Source organism: Peromyscus californicus, unplaced genomic scaffold (assembly GCF_007827085.1).
Source record: "Peromyscus californicus insignis strain IS unplaced genomic scaffold, ASM782708v3 Scaffold_3__1_contigs__length_106647218, whole genome shotgun sequence".
Lineage (NCBI taxonomy): Eukaryota > Metazoa > Chordata > Mammalia > Rodentia > Cricetidae > Peromyscus > Peromyscus californicus.
The window spans coordinates 60,668,800-60,687,925 of record NW_026294551.1 but is presented as its reverse complement, the minus strand read 5'-3'; the positions used below and the strand labels follow the sequence as shown (position 1 = coordinate 60,687,925).

General features: G+C 38.7%; 1 protein-coding gene across 19 annotated transcripts in view; it reads right to left on the bottom strand.

Moving 5' to 3' along the window:
- The window catches only part of Ncor1 (nuclear receptor corepressor 1), a 155,133-nt gene that overhangs the window by 37,917 nt on the left and 98,090 nt on the right, over window positions 1–19,126 (bottom strand). For 13 of the 19 annotated variants that reach the window (XM_052757109.1, XM_052757108.1, XM_052757112.1 and 10 more), the window contains 7 exons: window positions 15,848–16,043; window positions 8,602–8,775; window positions 7,705–7,865; window positions 3,494–3,611; window positions 3,297–3,398; window positions 2,019–2,119; window positions 637–805 (listed from right to left, as the gene is read on the bottom strand). In XM_052757109.1, the coding sequence (XP_052613069.1) occupies window positions 637–805; window positions 2,019–2,119; window positions 3,297–3,398; window positions 3,494–3,611; window positions 7,705–7,865; window positions 8,602–8,775; window positions 15,848–16,043 (1,021 nt within the window). The remainder of the gene's footprint in view (window positions 1–636; window positions 806–2,018; window positions 2,120–3,296; window positions 3,399–3,493; window positions 3,612–7,704; window positions 7,866–8,601; window positions 8,776–15,847; window positions 16,044–19,126) is intronic. The other 6 variants (XM_052757121.1, XM_052757122.1, XM_052757129.1 and 3 more) reach the window with 3 other exon arrangements.

Here is a 19,126-nt window from a genome sequence, read left to right as displayed (position 1 = left end):
TGTTTACAGCAGACATTAGAGTCATTCTTTGAAAACATAATATTCAAAGAAAGATCTAAAGAAAAGACAGATGGCTGGGTGACAGATGAATGAACAGACACATAATATAGTTTCGGTAAGGAGAGTTTAATCCAACATTCTTTTCATGATTATCAGGTATCTATTCCTTAGTTCTTTTTTCTTTTTTAATATTTTATTTTTTATTTTTTTCCAAGACAGGGTTTCACTGTGCAGCCCTGACTGTCCTGGAACTCACTCTGTAGACCGAGCTGGCCTCGAACTCAGAGAGCTGCAGCTTCTGCCTTCTGAGTGCTGGGATTAAGGGCATGTACCACAAATGCTAGTAGTTCTTAACCTTAAAAAACTATGATCCCTATTAAAATAGAAGCTACTCCACTGAAGTTAAATGAAGATTCGTTTCCTAGGTTACAATGTCAGCCTTTACTTACAGGACACGTCCTCTGTGCTCTGTACTATTACAGCTCTTTTAACTAAGTGTCTTATTAATCTTTCACAAGGAGAAAACATAGGTCTGCAAAGGTAAACTGACTTACACATAGTGAGCAGGTAAGAAAATCAGACTCTGTTTTCAATCCCATATCATGAGATTGGCATCGGTGAAGAGACAATACTTACTATCATATGATAAGATATGTCCACTTTTGCCTTCATAAATAACATGGCCTTTGGATGCAGCTTCCTCTCTGACTTTCTCAGGACTGCTTTCTTCAATGGGCATCCTGGAAACAGGTCCCTTCACCAAAGTCTCTGTTGGTATGCCAGCCTGGGGCAAAGCTGGGGTTCCCTGCCATCAAAGCAAACACAAGCACCCAAAGATTCACTTATGCTTAGAAGAAGCACAAGATATTTAGAAAATATAACCTGAGAGTCCGGTATATCTTCAAAGAAAGCAAGGCACACAACAGGAAACGAGACACTTCATTCACTTCTATAAACACAGAGAACCCTGTATCTCATTCCTTGAAGCCTGTCATGGAGAACTTAGAATGACGAGAGTGTATGAGGTAAAACAGCTTTGTTCTCCACACCCTTTGGCCAAATATGGAAGGAGAGACATGGAGTTCCAATGGAGTGTTATAAATCAACACAAACTAACAACTGCATAACTAGGAAAAAAAATCACCTGGGAATTGTCTTAACATGATGATTCTGGCTCAAAATGTCCTGAGCAGAATCAACAGAAGGCTCAGGAAAACAGGGTTGCCAGGCCTCATCCCTGAGGGTTTGAATCCAGTGATCCTAGAGTAAGGCTTAAGAATTTAGGGCCAGCCACTTCTCAGGTGATATTGATGCTAAAGGTCTAGGGGGCCCGCACCATTAGAACCAATATCTTAAGTAACAGGAATAATAAAAAGAAGAGCAAGCTAGTGACAATATACAAAAGTCTTGTATTAATGTGGATAGCAGAATAAGCAGAATTTTCTATTTTCTTCATCTATACACATTTTAAAACAAGGGGATGTTTTTATATTTCAAGTTAAAATTAATATATAGCTAGGAAAAGAAATACCTTCCATTAATCAAAATTGGGATTCTGTTTAGCTTCAAAACAGAATATATTCAATTTCTAGTGTACCTTTTGTTCCAACTGAATTTGAACATGGCAGCTTATATATTGAGATCACAAATATACTTTTCACAAGAACAACTGTTTTCCTCTTTATTCATATTTAATCTGAGCACATGGTTAAAGCTTTGCTAAGAAGACATTAAGGACTGTAACAACTTCTGCAAGTTTCTTTTGCCAGTTTGCAGATAAGTAACACTTTGAAAATTACATTATACATAATATGGCTTGTGGTGAAAATGCAGTAGGAATGCCTTCCTGGAGATGGTCTGCAGACCTGAGGTTTAGTATCATTGAGAGCTGAACTCATAACCAAAGAACAATGCACAACAAACTACAGAACAGTACTTCAATACCAACTAACGAAAGCTCTCGAGGTCCAGCTTTCCTCTCTGATCAGCATGCTGGAGATGACAGTGCGTGCACTGACCTGGGTAATAGAGCCCCGCAATGATGAAATGCTCTCCACTGAGATTTTGCTGGCTGGAGTTCCCCGAGTTATACTTCCCTCTTGGACAGCCCCTACAGTGCCTGAATAAAAAAACAAAACCATCAGTACATCATTGCCTTCTTCCTGACAGCCCCACTCCCCAACACCAGTTGTCAAACAGCAGAATGTAGGAGAAGATAACAAAAATTGTTTTAATGAAATGTATGTCTCAAATAATATCATAATGATTTAAAAAGGACGGTTCAAACTGCATGATAAAATATCGCAACCTTAGTCAGAAAGGCTTTCTTTTGCAGCAGGCAGAGGTGAATACAGAGATTTTGCTTTGGTCAAAGTGCGAGAATGACTGACAGTGAGTGCAAAGCCTTAAATAGTATATCTCTATCATCCTTCTCCCCCAAAGGCTCAGGGAACATTCTAGAAGGGGTGGAAAGAATATAAGAGCCAGAGTAGAGGGAGAAGGGCAGCTATGGTTACTGCACAAGACCTAAAAAAGATCAAGCCAGTCAAAATTCTGGCATGGATGAGGATGTGCTCATAAGGACCTACCCCTAACTGAGGAGCTATTGGCTATTGATGGCTGCTGGGGGAAGGAGGGCCATTTTTCTTTAGTAGACTGGGGTCGTGGGTAGGTTGCCCATGCTTCAGTGGATGGCACCACACACATCCATTACAGGAAGCAATAATTGTACTTTGGGTTATTTAATATAAATAAATAAATAAACAAATAAATAAAGCAGCAGCAGAGGACCTGAAATTGGGAGGGGGAATGTTTGGGGGGCAGTTGTTGGTGGGACTATGATCAAAATACATTACATACATATAAGAAATAACAATAAATAAATGTATTATTAAAACATGACTGCTGGCATAAATAACTTCAGAGTTTGGTGGGGTTTTTTGGATTTAGCTTTGTTTTTGTTTTGGTGGTGTATTCTACCCACCAAATTTCAAAGTTTTACAATTAGTTGTACATGGAAGCAAAAACAATGTGAAAATCAGTAACCTGAAGAATCTTTCATTAAAATATATTAATGACTGAGCTGGATGTATTCACCTGCAATCCCTTTTGGAGACTGATGTAGGAGGACTGAGAATCAAAGTCCAGAGTTGGCTACACAGCAAGTCCAAGGACAGTATCACTGTTGCCACAACTTAGGACATCCCCACAAAAAGATATAATTTTTAATGACTACCTTCAGTCAGTTTACTAGGGGCAAGAATTTAACACATCTGTCAAACTGCATACAGTTTTACCTCTGACCACACCTTCATGCTGTGCCCTGACCAATAAGCCCTCTGGTTGTGAGTTTTGGCTTCTTGGAGAAAATTCTTCCTGCTTTATGTAGGTCGAAGGAGCTGAGGACAAAAGCAAGAGAAACATGAAAAGACCAACCAGTGCACGGCTGACCGTGACCACAAACAGGTGCCCGAGGACTGTGCCACTCACTGACCTGATTTGGTAGATTCCTGCTGCCGTGGCAATCCAAGAGAGATAGATCCCACTGAGGGCTTAGCTGCTTCTTGAGTATAAGCCTGATTATGAGACGTCAAGTAAGTGCCAGGAGTTCCCTGAAAAATAAATAAAAGAGTCAAGAGACTAAGCAAACCATTGTCTTTTCTGAAAGTAAAGTCAATCATTAATTGTCGAAGCAGAGAATTCAGTGGCCATACATAACACAGACTTTACAATTAGTTCTTAAAAACTAAAGAAGCTACAACAGGGTGGGAGGCGGCTGGATGGTTACGAGAGTTGCCATATCACACAACATAAAATATGCAGTTCTGGTGCCTGGCAAGATGACTCAGGGAGTACAGGTGCTTTCCATTAAGCTGAAACCCTGAGTTTGATCCCTGAGACCCACATGGTTACGGGGGAGAAATCTATTCCCACACATTGTTCTCTGATCTTCACATGGGAAAAAAATGAATGTAAGAAAACTTCAATTTGAAAAAAAAGTTACAAGATGTATAAAAAAAAGTGAACCATACAGAGGAAATAAAACAGTACGCTTTTAATTTACTAGACCAAGGTTAGATAGAGAATTAAAGGGAAGTATAAGAACAACGTCTAACAAAATACAAAATGCCACACAGAGAAAGAAAGCAGTAAAAGAACAAAACAGAAAGTCTAGCATCGACAGGGGGGGTCAGGTGGTGATGGACATTTATAACCCAGCACTTGGGAGACCTGAAGCAAGAAGATCTGAGACCAGGTTAGACCACAGAGTTTCATGCTTCCCTCAGCTAGATAATGAAACTCTGTGTAAAACAAAAGAGAAACAAAATGAAACAAATAAAATAACACTAAGAACCCAAAGAAATATATTTATTTCCCCAAAAGGACCTAGGGGGCACAGTAAAATACTGAATGCTTTACTTTTTAGATCTACAACAGGAGACATCCATGCACACTCTTTCCATCAATACGGCATTTTTCTGTAGACAGCACAATGAAACAAGAAAAAGAGATAAAAGAGATACAATTAGAAATGAACTAAACCACCTTTCTCATCCGGGTATGGTGACAAACATGTAGCCTGTCACCCCATGATATGGGAGGTGGAGCCAAGAGGGACAGTTCCAGGCCAGCTTCTGGTACAGAGTTTAAGGCCAGCATGAGCTACACTAAAGCCTGTCACAAAACAAAACACTGCCCCCATCCCAAAGATAGACACGACACATAGAAATTATTTCTCCAAATCTAACCCCCCCAAAAAAACAATCCTTATCAGAAGTACTGAGAGGTCACAAGGCTACTCAAGACATGGATGCTGTTTCTCTGTACCAATACTACTATGCTGCTTCGCTTTCTGTGTTTCCCTGACTCTGTTTGCTTTTAGCAGACTGAAGCTTTGTATCTGAGGTGTGTGAGTCTGTCAGTACCATTACTGCAACACTGTACAAGGTTCTTAGCATTTTTTTAAACAATGAAGTATCTGTTTTGTTTTGACGTATTTAAATACAGTTTCCCCGTGAATGTCAGACTGAACTAAAACCTGTGATCCTATTGCCTCAGCCTCCAGCAAGCTGGAGATTAAAGGTGTATACAACTATGTCTAGTTCCAAATTTGTTTTGTTTTCTGAGACAGAGTTTCTCTGTATAACAGCCCTTGCTGTCCTGGAACTTGCTCTGTAGCCCAGGCTAGCCTCAAACTCACAGAGATCCACCTCCCTCTGCCTCCAAGTGTTGGGGTTAAAGGTGTGCACTACCACTGCCCAGCTCTAAATTATTTTTTAATTAAGGTACATACATTCTTTTAGATATAATACTTTGCATATTTAACTGACTGTAATATATATGTACACACACACACACACACACACACACACTACATATAAAAATAAGTTTTCTATATAATGGAAAACCCAAAGCTTCTTATGACATTGAAACATTTGCTTTCTGGGATGGTTTGGAACCAAGCTTATGATATCCTCACTTATGCCTGTACTAGCCAAGAACTTATAAAAACAAAGAATACATTAAAATTGCCGGGCATGTTGGTACAAACCTTTAATCCCAGCACTTGGGAGGCAGAGGTAGGCAGATCACCATGAGTTCAAGGCCAGCCTGGTCTACACAGTTAAGTTCCCAGGCCAGCAAAGGATACATAGGAAGACCCTGTCTCAGAAAACCACAGAATACATTAAAATTAATGAAATAGCCCAAAATGAACAGAATATGCACATAACTTCTAAAGCAGAAACAACAAAACACTTTAAACAGGAATTAGCAATAAAGGCCTAGAAAAAAGAAAAGATGTGTATATTCACAGATTAGAAGATTCAAGATTATGAAAATATCTATTCCTATCTGAAACTGATCTGTAGGTTTAATGTCATTTCAACCAAAACTCTAGTTGACATTTACAAAATTGAAAAACAAATTACATAATTTATATGAACATGATAAAGGATATAGAATGGCCAGAAAAATAAAAACACCACAAGATGTACACTAAATGATTATACATTATAACATGACAATCATCAAGACTATAATAACAAAAGTAGACAAATAGATCCGCAGACCAGCTCTGAGTGCAGATACAGATCCAACAAAAGACAACCAGAACAATCAAAAGAGAGAAAGAAAACTCTATCAGCCACGCTGCCAGAAGTGACAATCCAGATGAGAAGTAAATACTGATTTCCACACAACTAGGATGAAGAAACCAGTCTCTGACTAATCATGGGCACAAAAGTAAAAGCCAAATCTATAAAGCTTGCAAAATGTAACAAATCAAAGTATAAGGAATGTGTTCAACATGCAATGATTATATGAAAATGTTCTGTCAACAGTGCCGCCTATGCAACAAATATAAAAAATGAAAATATATATGTAATGTGTATCAACATAATAAATTTAAAGCTGGGAATATGGATCAGTCAGTTGAGTGTTGTAGCACCACATGAAGAAGGCACCATGGCACACATCTGTCATTCTAACAGTTGGGAGGTGAAGGTTCAAGGTCATTCTTGGCTACATGCCTGGGATACAAAAGGCCTCCTCTCAAAAAATAAGTAAAACTGTCGGAAAGACAGCTCTGTAGGTCAAAGGGCTTACTACAAAACCTGACAATGTGACTTTAATGCCCAGAACCTACATGGTAGAAGAGAACTGACTCTCATAAGTTGTCCTTTGACCTCCATAGGGTAAAGAAACCTGTGAGGGGTTCAGGCTCGGTCTCTCTCAGTCTTGGTTTCTCTCTCTCTCTCTCTCTCTCTCTCCCCCCCCCCTTTCTCTCAACACACACACACACAAACAATAATAATAATTTTATACAATGCTTTTAGTACACCTGTGGTTTTACTGTGCTCTTTCATAGTGGAGCAGATGTGACATTTTCCACGTGTGATGGATGGCATGCTGTGCTCAGAAAGTTTTACATTTTATAGCATTTTAGGTTTCAGACATTCATACTACAGATACTCAGCCAGCAGTCATGTCACAGAACCAGAAATACAAGTATGGACAAAGAGCACATGGAAAGAGTGTGACGTAACTTATTTTCAGGGAAACACATACTACAACCACAATGAAGTATGACTACACCTACTTAGGTGTAACTAAGTATGCCTAAAATGAAACAGACAGACAGACAGACACCCAATAACAACGAGTGGAACAAAGACTGAAACTAGAAGCCTCAGTCTTCGGCAGCGCTGGTGGGGACACAGCGACGGGGTCACTTGAAACTCCACTTCACTCCCAAGGATAACAGCAGAGAAATCCAAACGTACATTCACAAAGGAACCAGCATGAAGGGGTTCACAACTGCTTCATTCTTAAGGAGCCTAAAACAAAACAGTTCAGGTTTCCCTCCACAGAAGAGATAAACAAAATGAAACGTTCATACAATGGAGTTAAAAAAAAAAAAGTTCAAAACGCTACTGAGTACACACAAAGACTTCACTGAATCCCTAAAATCATTACATGTAGATAAAAAGCAAACACGAAAGTGTGCATAGTATATGACCCTGTTCGTGTGAGTCCTAGGAAAGTGAAAATGAACACATGGCTACAGAAAGGAGGACAGAGAGGAAACAGCCTAGGAAGGAACCTGATTATTTATTAGTACACTACTAAGTTAGTGAGAGGAGGTAAAGGGCTAACCTAAGCAACATTCAACAGGAAATCTGTTATAAAGAAAAGCCAGCTTACCTGTGAGATGGACCCTCCCATTATAAAGGATGGCTTTTCTGATGCTGCAGTGGTTTTAGACGATGGGATGAGAGGAGGAGGTGGTCTGGTTGGTCGTGTTGTTGGAAGCCGAACGCCCTCGGGAAGGTTAGTTATCACTTGATGTGGAGCAGGTTGGAGGACTTTTTAAAGAAAAAAAAAAATCATTTAAAATGGTCAATTTCCTATTATACATAGGCTACCTTCCTCAGGAAGTATTCTTGAATCTTTAGACCACAAATTAAATTCTAAATGTCAGATGAAGCTACACGTGAGTATTTTCACTTTTTAAAAATCTGTCAATGAGTATACTCAACTCTCAAATGGTATTTGTGAGGTAAATGTATTCAATTTATTTCAAACCACAGCATTCAAAGCTGACATTAGCAACTATTCTGTTCAACAGAGGCTATCATTATGAGTGATTTTGTCTTTCTTCATCACCATCTGAAACTTGTAATGGGAATGAGAATCAGGAAGCTTCCAAGAAATATCTGCTGCTTCACACAGTAGGAGACAAGGCTGACAACCCAGTATATATCCTCTGTGTAGCTGCATAATTTGAAAACATCTACTGATTCTGGCTTTCACAGTACACTTGAATTTCTGGGGGGTGGAGTCGGGAGGGGGGGGGAGTCTCAAGGGTTTTTACAAAGTAGTTGTACTGTTAAAAGAAAAGCCAATCACAGTATAGGTGTGTCAACAGACTTCCCAGTGGCCCAGTGAATCTGAATTCAATTGACAATGGAATGCAGAGAAAGTCATTCTAGAAGAGCAAAGATATGTCCTGAAGAGCAGGTCACTCATGAGATTAAAACAGCACGTGGAACACCTGTGGGTAGATGGCCAGCAGCCACTGTGCAGAAAGGCAATATTTACCTGGAGGGACACTAGAGCGGGCTGCACTCCTATCGGGCTGTGAAGCGGCTTTACTGACTTCTCTTGGAGAGAGCCTACACGGTGAGGCTGACCTTGCTGCGGTACTGTGCATCTGTGCTTCCTGTTCTAGAGCACGTTTGACCTCAGCATAGGGCATATAGGCGACTGATTTTCCTATGAAAGTTAAAGTTATCACAATAAGGGAAGAACCCCAAATTAAAATAGTATGTGTGAAAGGACCAAGCCCATACCATCCAAGGGCAGATCCATCTATATGCGAATAACAAGGTCTAAAATTGCCGGGGACAAATCCACCCACAGAAAAGTTATGAAATCCTACTAAATCTAAATCTGATGTTTCCCTCAGATTTAAAACCCTCAGAAATTCAATGGCAATTTTTACCTTTAAAGAACAAAAGGTCTTAAGAAAAATCAAGTGCTTTGATATGCAATAAAATTACATCAGACAAACACTGAATTATGAAGGGAATCTGTGAACTCAAGTCTGACCTGGATTACAGGTCAGTTCTCTGAGAATTTCAATTAGCTTATTGATGTTAACTGCCTAATATTTAAAAAAGTAAACATGAGAAACAGAAGTCTTTTCAAACAAATGCAGATAAAACTTATTCCTTAGCCAGTTTAAAAAGAAACTATGAATATAACTGTATTAATGATGAAAGTTACTTAATGAAAAGTTATTCCCACATTAAAAATTTCCATTTTTCAATGGCATGACAATAATGCAGTCATATCACCATAAACAGGGGACTGAGAAGACACTACAGAGTATGAAGGTATGAGCTGGATCCCCAGGACCCATATAAAACAGCCAGGAGTGGTGACACATAATTGAAATCCCAGCACTGGGGATGGGGGGACAGGGAGTATGTAGAGGCAAGCTAATACCTGGGGCTCACTGGCCAGCCAGCTTAACATGGCAGGGGAGGCCCAGACTAATATAGTAAGAAACTGTTTCAAAAAATCCAAGAGACATAGTGGCCAAGGACTGATGCCCAAGGTTGATCTCTGGCTTCTACACACTATGTATGTGCACCCAAACACACAATTTTTAAAAAAAATAATAAACATACAAATATAAAATTTTCTCCCTTTTCTGGGGGGTGGGGCATAGTGGTGTCAGATGGCCCAGACAGACCTGAAATGGAAGATCCTCCTTCCTTCCCCTCTTGAATACTCAAGATTATGGGTATGTGGGCATCATGCCATCTAAATATTTCCTTTATTAAACTGAAACTAATATACTGTGATTAACCATTGAAAACCAGAAAAGCATAAAGTAAAAGTCAAATGTAACTCTTTACCACTTAGATGTATGACATTTTAATGTCTGACAAAACAAATGCTCATTTACATTTTTGTTCTTCTCATTTCCTTATCTTAGCCATTTATCCTTTCAGTTTTTTTGTTGGGATTGATGTTTTAAAACCGGCTTTTAGTATCTAGGCCTGGATGGCCTCAAACTCAAAATTTTCCTGCCATGGCCTCCCAAGTGCTGGGATTATACATCCGTACCACCACATTTAGCTAATCAAGATAAATTTAGATTTAAAATCATTTTGCATACTTCCTATTGAAAATGTCATTAGAATTTTCATTTGGATTACATTAAATTTATGGACAAATAAAGGATAGGAAAATTCTTTTAATATTGAATTAAAAATAATCTGTCAACTTTATTAAAATTATTCCTAGGTCTTATATGTTCTCTTGCTGGGAAAAATCATCTCTCATATATATGGATGTATATATGTAACTTAATACTTTAGATATACAGAAAAGATATATGTTTTCTATAATAGCTTTTCCTAAGAAAACTTTCCTTTTATACATTTTAAAAATTTATTTATTTATTTTGCTTGTGTTTACATTTATGATATGTGTGAGTACCAGCATGCATGTGTTACAGAATGGATGTAGGGGTCAGAGGACAGCTTTCAGGAAGCCCTGCCTTCCACCTTGTCGAGGCAAGGCCTCTCTTTTCTGCCAGTTGCATACGAGACCCTAGCTGGCCTGCAGGCTTCCAGATGATTCCAATCTTTACCTCCCACAGGACTGTAGGCAGGTCTTAGGAATCAAACTCTAGGTTGGTAGCCCAGCTTGCTTGGGAGGGAGGTAGTTTTATCCCTGGAACATTCACCAGGCCTCTTTTACATTTTCTAGGATAATATTACCATGCAAGTAGCAATTTGTCTTCTTCTTTTACATACCTAAGTTATATTTATCTTACTATACTATGTTAACAGTGGTCCACCTTGTAGTCCCCACTCAAGTGTCAAGGTCCATAACTGTTTTCAAATACAGACTTTTTAAAAAACATTTTTGTTTGTATGTTTTGTTTTTGTTTTTCAAGACAGGATTTCTCTGTGTAGTCCTGGTTGTCCTGGAACTCACTCTGTAGACCAGGCTGCCCCCAAAATCACAAAGATCCACCAGCCTCTGCCTCCAAAGTGTTTGAATTAAAGCTGTGTACCACCACCGCCCAGCTCAAATAAAGACTTATGATATTGTAATCAACTAATATTCAATTGTTAGACGCCACACTTTCCATGAATTTGAAGAAGGAAGTGGAAGTAATGAACTTACGTTATATAGGATTTATCAATAAACTTGCTCAGAAAACATTAAATTGAACAAAAGTAGATGTTTAACAATGAGCACTGGTCTGCCAGACAGTTTAGAGGACAGCCCTGGCTGGCAATGCTAATTCATCCCCGAGCCTCTAATCAGGATGAGGACCCCAAGTTAACAGCTGCCTGGGAAAAGCAGGGCTGGTCTGTCTGGGATAACTATGACACTACTTTACACTGCAAATCTCCCCATCTGTTCAAACATCCAAACCTTGGAAATCTGTCTCGATAGGACAACACATAATTACTCAAAGTCTAACTTGGAGCCTTGAGCCTATATAAGCTGATGGGGAGCTGGTTCCCTTTTGTGCATTAGCCAGAATTAGTCACACACTATTATTCAGTTTTTCCTTATTAATCTCTAAGTATCTGGATTTCTCATTGGGAAATACAATATAATAAATTGTCTCACTTAACTCTCACAACTAAAGAGATTAATGAAATTTTTCAAATGAGGAAATTGGGGCTCCAAAGAATCACAAACTTCCCAACCAAAGCAAACTATGACGGACTTCGAACTGGATGGCTACTGAACTTCTGACACCTGTGGGATACCCATCAAAACAATGATACTCATATTGGGCATGGTATTGAATACCTATAATCCCAATACTTAGGAGGTTAAGGCAAAGGGATAGGCCAGTGTAAGGACACAAACAAACAAATTTATTTCTTTCCTAGAAGATTTAACATAATGTTATATTAACTATTTCAAATAATTTATAACTATGTAGAAAAATCCATTTAAAAAAATGGTATATATTTAGATGGTCCTAACCACATCAATTTCAATCAGAATATATACAGAAGTGGAAAAACTAAACAAATAAAGTAACAAAATAAACACAAAACAAAATAGTTTTAGTTGCACAGAAGCAGAAATCAATTTTTATGACATAGACTTTTATTAAACTTGCAATACAACTTCTAACTTGACATGCCCAAGCTTCTTCTCTAGAAGCTATCAGTGTAGCAAGGGTCAATCTGGGTAAATGTCAGTTGAAAATAATAATAATAATATATAATTAATAATATTATTATTATTTTTAATTTTTTTAAAAATTTTTTTTTTTTGAGACAGGGTTTCTCTGTGTAGCTTTGGAGCCTGTCCTGGAACTCGCTCTGTAGACCAGGCTGGCCTCGAACTCACAGAGATCCACCTGTCTCTGCCTCCGAAGTGCTGGGATTAAAGGCGTGCACTACCACTGCCCAGCCAAAAATAATTCTTTAAAGTACTTTCAAAACCTTTTTCTACAGATAACAAAAGCATAATTTAAAGAGGGGGCATGCCTACCAATCTGTACCAATCTCATTTAAAAAGCAATGAATAGAATCAAATGAAAGCACAGCAGCTAAATAAACACAGAGTCCTAATCTAGGCAGAGTTCCCTAGTACTTAACTGTTTGGGTTATTTTTTTTAATGGTAGTAGTAGTGTGGATTTTGCTTATTTATTTTGGCACAAGGTCTTCTCTGTAGATTAAGCTGATTTAGAACTCACTGAGTAATTCGCAATTGCCTCAAACGTGTGAAAAATCCTCCTGCCTTAGTCCTTCCAGTGCTGGAATTACAGACGTGAGCTGTCATGATAAGCTGATGGTATTTATATGTAAACTCACACTACGGATACTTTTTAATCTATAAAATAGTCTGTGGTTGTGTTAAAACATTTGCCATGTTTTCCATACAGATGTGACTTAACTGTAAACATTTAAATGCTATTTGGAAGTGTCCCAGACACTGACTACACGGTATTTATGAACAACCTCAAAGGAGAGATATATAGCTTATAGAAATAAAATACTGAATGTATACATTAGGTGGGTTAGCAAAATAAAACTTTTATGTAAAGTATAAAAAGAAGGTGACACCATGTAAAGCCATCCTGAATTAAAACTATAAAACTCTTCATGTCATAGTAATTTAACATGAAAGTCTGATTTTAAGATCACTGCATTATCACTTTGGAGGCAGAGCCAGGCAGATCTCTGTGAGTTCGAGGCCAGCCTGGGCTACAGAGTGAGTTCCAGGAAAGGCACAAAGCTACACAGAGAAATCTTGTCTCAAAAAACCAAAAAAAAAAAAAAAAAAAAAAAAGATCACTGCATTACAATTAAAAATTCAGCCACCACTTTTCAGTCTAAAATCTAAAGCACACAGAACAGAACAAAGGATTAACTGCAGAGAAATGTAGCTCACAGTATCAAGCTCAACACTTAGGCTCTGGTCACTCTAGCTCCTCAATACAGTTCAAAAAAAGACTGATGTTGTCTGTGAAGATATTGAGGTTCTAAACTATGCTATCCAATGGAAATCACCCACACATTACTAACTGAATGTGAGGCTTTGGCAGGAACTCAACAAATGATTGAACTGAATATCATTTTTTCTAAGTTTTATTTTATCCTTTAAAAAACCTATCCTAGCCCAGGGGTGGTAGCACACTCCTTTAAACCCAGCTCTTAGGAGGCAGAGGCAGGTGGATCCCTATAAGTTTGAGGCCAGCCTGCTACAGAGCTGTTCCAGGACAGCAAATGCTACACAAATAAACCCTGTATTAAAAATTTTTTAAAGCTATCCTAAATAATAAATAAAGAATAAATAAACAGGCCTGTATTTATAATTTACTCACAAATAGATTTCTTCATAATTGTGCATTTAAAGGAGAACCATCTCTGAGAGCCAGGATGTGGCAGTGCTAAAGTGGTCTAAGTGAAGTCGCGAGGAGAAGGAACAAAGAAAGGGAGAGGAGCGGATCACTTTTTTTTTTTTTTTTGGGGGGGGGAGGCAGGCGGAGTGGAGAGGCGGGGTTCAAGACAGGGCTTCTCTGTGTAGCGCTGGGTATTCCAGAACTCACTCTGTAGACCATGCTGACCTCAAACTCAAGAGATCCACCTGCCTCTGACTCCTGAGTGTTGGGATTAAAGTTGTGCACCACCACTGGCCCCTAAGGGTGGATCACTTAAACCATTCCTTCAACATATAATATCTAAGTACCCATTGTATTGATTATAAAACTAGGGATCATAGATCCTCAAAATGCAGTTCAGTAAAGGTTATCAAAATTCCTGCCTACTTACATTATAGAAATATTCACTTAGGAGGGATATGGTGACACAGCCCTGAAATAACCAGCACATGAGAAGCTGGGGCACTGGGATTCTGAGTTCAGGTTCAGCCTGAGCTACATGGTGAATTCGAGGACAACCTGGGCTACATACTACAATCCTGAAGGGAGGGGAAGAATGACAGTGGAAGGGAGAGAGATTGGAAGGAGAGAAAACAACAACAACAACAAAAACCATTTCTTTATGGCTGGGGTGAGCTAGTGGGAAAGCACGTGCTCATAATGGACTGGGTTCAATTGTTAGGGAGAGAAATACTCTGCATTCTTTCCATGCCTTAGTATTATTTCCCTAGTTCCCATTTTTGCTAGCATGAGATTTACGTTTAAGGGCTGCTGAGATGCTCAAGGATTTGTAACAGTGCTTGCTATGCAAGCCTGAGGACGTCAATGCTATCCCAATTCCACTGTGGAAGAAGAGTTGGACTCCTTAAAGCTGTCCTCCAAACTTCAAATGCACAACACAGCACACACATAATAATTAAAAAACAACTTACATTTAAGACAACAAGAAGCTCATATAGAAAAGTCTACCGTAAGAGGTTGTTCTGTATGTTATGTAACTAGTAAACTCATCACGGGTGTGCATGGAGTGAGGAGTCAGTAGGATACTCTACAATCTCATTTTTACATCAAACAGCCTTTAACACGCACATGTGGCTTTCCAAAGCTGATTGCTCTTGTCTATATAAAGTATTACAAAATACTTCTGAATCAGCCACAGACAATTTTAATATTCATACATTCTAAGCATAAAGATAATTTAAGCTTACTATCAACCATGTGCCAATTCAGATAAATTATTAAAATTTAGAAATAACCCCTCATATTAAAGTAAAAATGTACTATGCTCCAACTAGAACAGAATGAATCAATTCAAATATCATTTGAAACAGTAAGTGATACAGCAGGGACAGGTCCTTTTATAGCGGTCTATACTGTATATAAAAGCTGAGCCATGTGTTACATAACAATACTGACTGTTTAACTTTACAACCCTAGACAGAGAAATATGTATTATTATTTTCACTTGTTGATGAGAAAACTAAAGCAATGAAAGGCTAGGTATCTTCGCCCATGGTCACACAGCTAACAGGCTGAAGACTGAGTAAGGGTGATAATTATCTGCTACAAAAAGGTGCCTCCATCACATTAAAACATTATGCAGCCTCAGATGACATGTTTTAATAACAGAACATCAGTCAGATTAATGGGGGATAAAGCATGGTTTTTATACTCTCAGAAGAAGAATTAGTTCAGAAAAGTCTTATCAACTAGAATGCTACTAACAATGTTACTGCTGTCTTTTGGTAGTCGCCAGTATTTAATGGTATGAGCAGCATCAGTTTAAGGGCTCTTCTATCAGGGACAGATGTAATAAACTGATTGAGATCACACACAGAGCACAAAGGACACACGCTATCTTGGGCTTCAGTTTGATTCCCTTTGTAGTGATGGTTCCATCTACCTACCTTCCCACTCCCTGTTTGGACTCTTAGCAGTACCGCACGGACTTGTAGAGCTTCTACATTCCAAGTCTATCTGTTCTTGCCTCTGACGCTGTTCCTCCAGGAGAGCCGACTCGTGCATGGCCTTAATATGTCGCTGGTAAAGAGCATAGCCACTCACGGGGGTTCCAATTGGTATATTACATGGGGTGCAAGAAACCTACAAGGCGACGAAAAATCAAATTGAAATGTGCCAATGACCACGGCAGCACTAATTACTAACTGTTAAAAATAATACTTATACCTGAAATGCTAAGGACTGAACTGATTTGACCATGTTTTAATCAAAGCACTGTTCAAAACAAATGCTAGGTGGCTACAAAAGAAATGATCACAGCAGAAATCATAAAATCTGTGACAAAATAAATCAAACCCAGAAACTAACGATCATTTGTCTAATTCAAATCCTTATGATCAATCTGGCTCTCAGTTTCTCCCCACATCTCACCAGACAATCACATTCATTTCTACAGATTTACATGCTCTATATGGCAATGACTCAGAAACTTCTCTTTCCAAGAGACTTCCTACAAGTTCCACACTCATAAAAAACTGTCTACCTTTGAGTCTTCTTGAACAATTCAAAGTAATTTTCTACTGAACAACCTATTGCCTGTCTTTCTGCACTCTCTCTTTTGGAAACAGACCTCAGCAAGAAATGCAGCCATCATCCTTGGCTTATCCAATCTCTCCCAACCTCCCTTTCCCCAAACTAACTCATCCCACCTTGATTTGCTTTTCATTCAGTCACGGCCATTTCGTTCATACTATACAGCTTTTGCCCTACTTTGTAGCAGCAGTTTTTGTTTTTGAGACAAGGTATCCCTGGCTGGCACTCACTATATGACCCAGGCTGACCCCAAACTTATGGCAATCCTCCTGCCTTAACCTCTTGAGCACTGGGATTACAGGTATGCATAACTCACTCTGCTTGCAACTATGTTTTTCTTATTTATTTATGATTAAATACTTGATAAACAACAAACAGCCATAGAGGCCCTAGAGAGCTAACACATATTAGAGAAGATACGCTCTAAACACTACTATAGATTTTACTATACCATAAGTGGGCCTTACAGCACAAATATGACTTCTGTCTTTATGTTTTGTTTTACATATGAACCTAGCTTTTCCTCCTTCTGGCACAAAACCAGACCAAACTGTTTTGGTCCAATAGAAACCTTAAATCTTATGTGGAGTCTTAAATTCCTACCTAAGAGGCTCATAATCCTTGGGACAATACAATAACTGAAGGCAGTAATGTATAGCCTAATACTGGGAAACTATATTTCTGTAAGGCGTTGTGGTATAATAAAGTCTGTCTCTGTTCTTGGTTCACACCTAACATTCTTGGTCTGTGAAGAAATGAGTCATTTATGACACGATCAATAAGAAAAAAAGACAACCTACAGAATGGGAAAAGATCTTCACCAACCCCACATCTGACAGAGACTGTTCTCCAAAGTAAATAAAGAACTCAAGAAAATAGGCATCAAAATACTGAACAATCCAATTAAAAAATGGGGTACAGAGCTAAACAGAGAATTCTCAAAAGAATCTCAAATGGCTGAAAGACATTTAAGGAAATGCTCAACATCTTTAGTCATCAGAGAAATGCAAATCAAAACGACTCTGAGATACCATCTTACACCTGTCAGAATGGCTAGGATCAAAAACACTGAAGACAGTCTATGTTGGAGAGGATGCAGAGCAAGGGGAACACTCCTCCACTGTTGGTGGGAGTGCAAGCTTGTACAACCACTGTGGAAATCAGTATGGCGGTTTCTCAGAAAATTGGGAATCAATCTACCTCAAGACCCAACCATACTACTCTTGGGCATATACCCAAGGAATGCTCAATCATAACCACAAAGATACATGCTCAACTATGTTCACAGCAGCATTATTCGTAATAACCAGAACCTGGAAACAACCTAGATGCCCGTCAATTGAAGAATAGATTAAGAAAATGTGGTACATATACACAATGGAGTACTACTTAGCAGAGAAAAACAATGACAGCATGAAATTTGAAGGCAAATGGATGGAACTAGAAAATATCATCCTGAGTGAGACGACCCAGACTCAGAAGGACAAACATGGTATGTACTCACTCATAAGTGGATACTAGATATAAAGCAAAGAACATTCAGACTGCAACCCACAGATGCAGGGAGGATCTGTGCACACCTAGCAGGGGAGACCCTAGGATGACTGTGGCTTCCAATAGGTTTTGGTTTTACCCAATCACTGGGCAAACTTGAGTGCAAAATTGCACTATTAGGATAAGAATGTGCACTGTATCAAGCTGATGGGAGAAAATGCTGGCCATACCTTCAGGAGGGGAGGCTAAAATCTTTTTAGATTATGGATTAGCCTATAGAAAAATGTCTGCTGTAAATCAAACAGTGAAGGGGAAGATGAATAGGAATCTCACACAACTTAAGTAAAACATAGCTCTCTGAACAGATGAAGATAGGTTTCTTCTGTATCCCAGAAACTAATCAATATTTATATGTATAATTCAGCTATCATTTGGCTTAAAAGGGCTTATTGGGAAATGTTATCATTTATACTATTTTCTACAGAGAAAATATTTTACTGTTTAAAATAACCCTGGACTTTTAAATTATAACCTGTTTTTATGTTCAAAAAGTAAATAAATAAAAATTAAAAAAAATTTTTTTAAAGTCTTTTACGACAAAGGGTCGTACACCCTCGTAAACTTAGCATTTGGACACTAAGGTAGGAGGGTTATGGTAAGTTCAACTAGCCCGGGCTACAGAGTTGAGTTCCAGGACAGCCTAGACTGTACACAGGACTCTGTCTCAAATTACAGTATGTCTATGGGCTGGAGATATAATATCGTTGGTACAATACTGGTTGAACATACACAAAGTCCTGTGTTCAGTCCCCAGCACTGCATAAATTGAGCGTGGAGGTGCATGTCTGTAATCCCCAGTATTCAGCAGGCAGAGGCAGATGGAACAGAGAAGTTCAAGGTTATCCTTGGCTACAGGATATATCAAGCCTAGCTTCGGATATATCTCAAGAAAAACAAAAATTAAAACATGTAAGAAGTATTTTTTTATGTCAGTGGAATGACTATAGGTTGGTGGCCCAGAAGAACAAGGCATGAAGAGAGGGATGGAATTTTGAGCTAAACTCAGCCCAGCCAAGTGTACCTCCAACCTCTAGGTGGAGAAGAGAGGCTGGAGGGTCATGTACTCATCACTAGAGGCC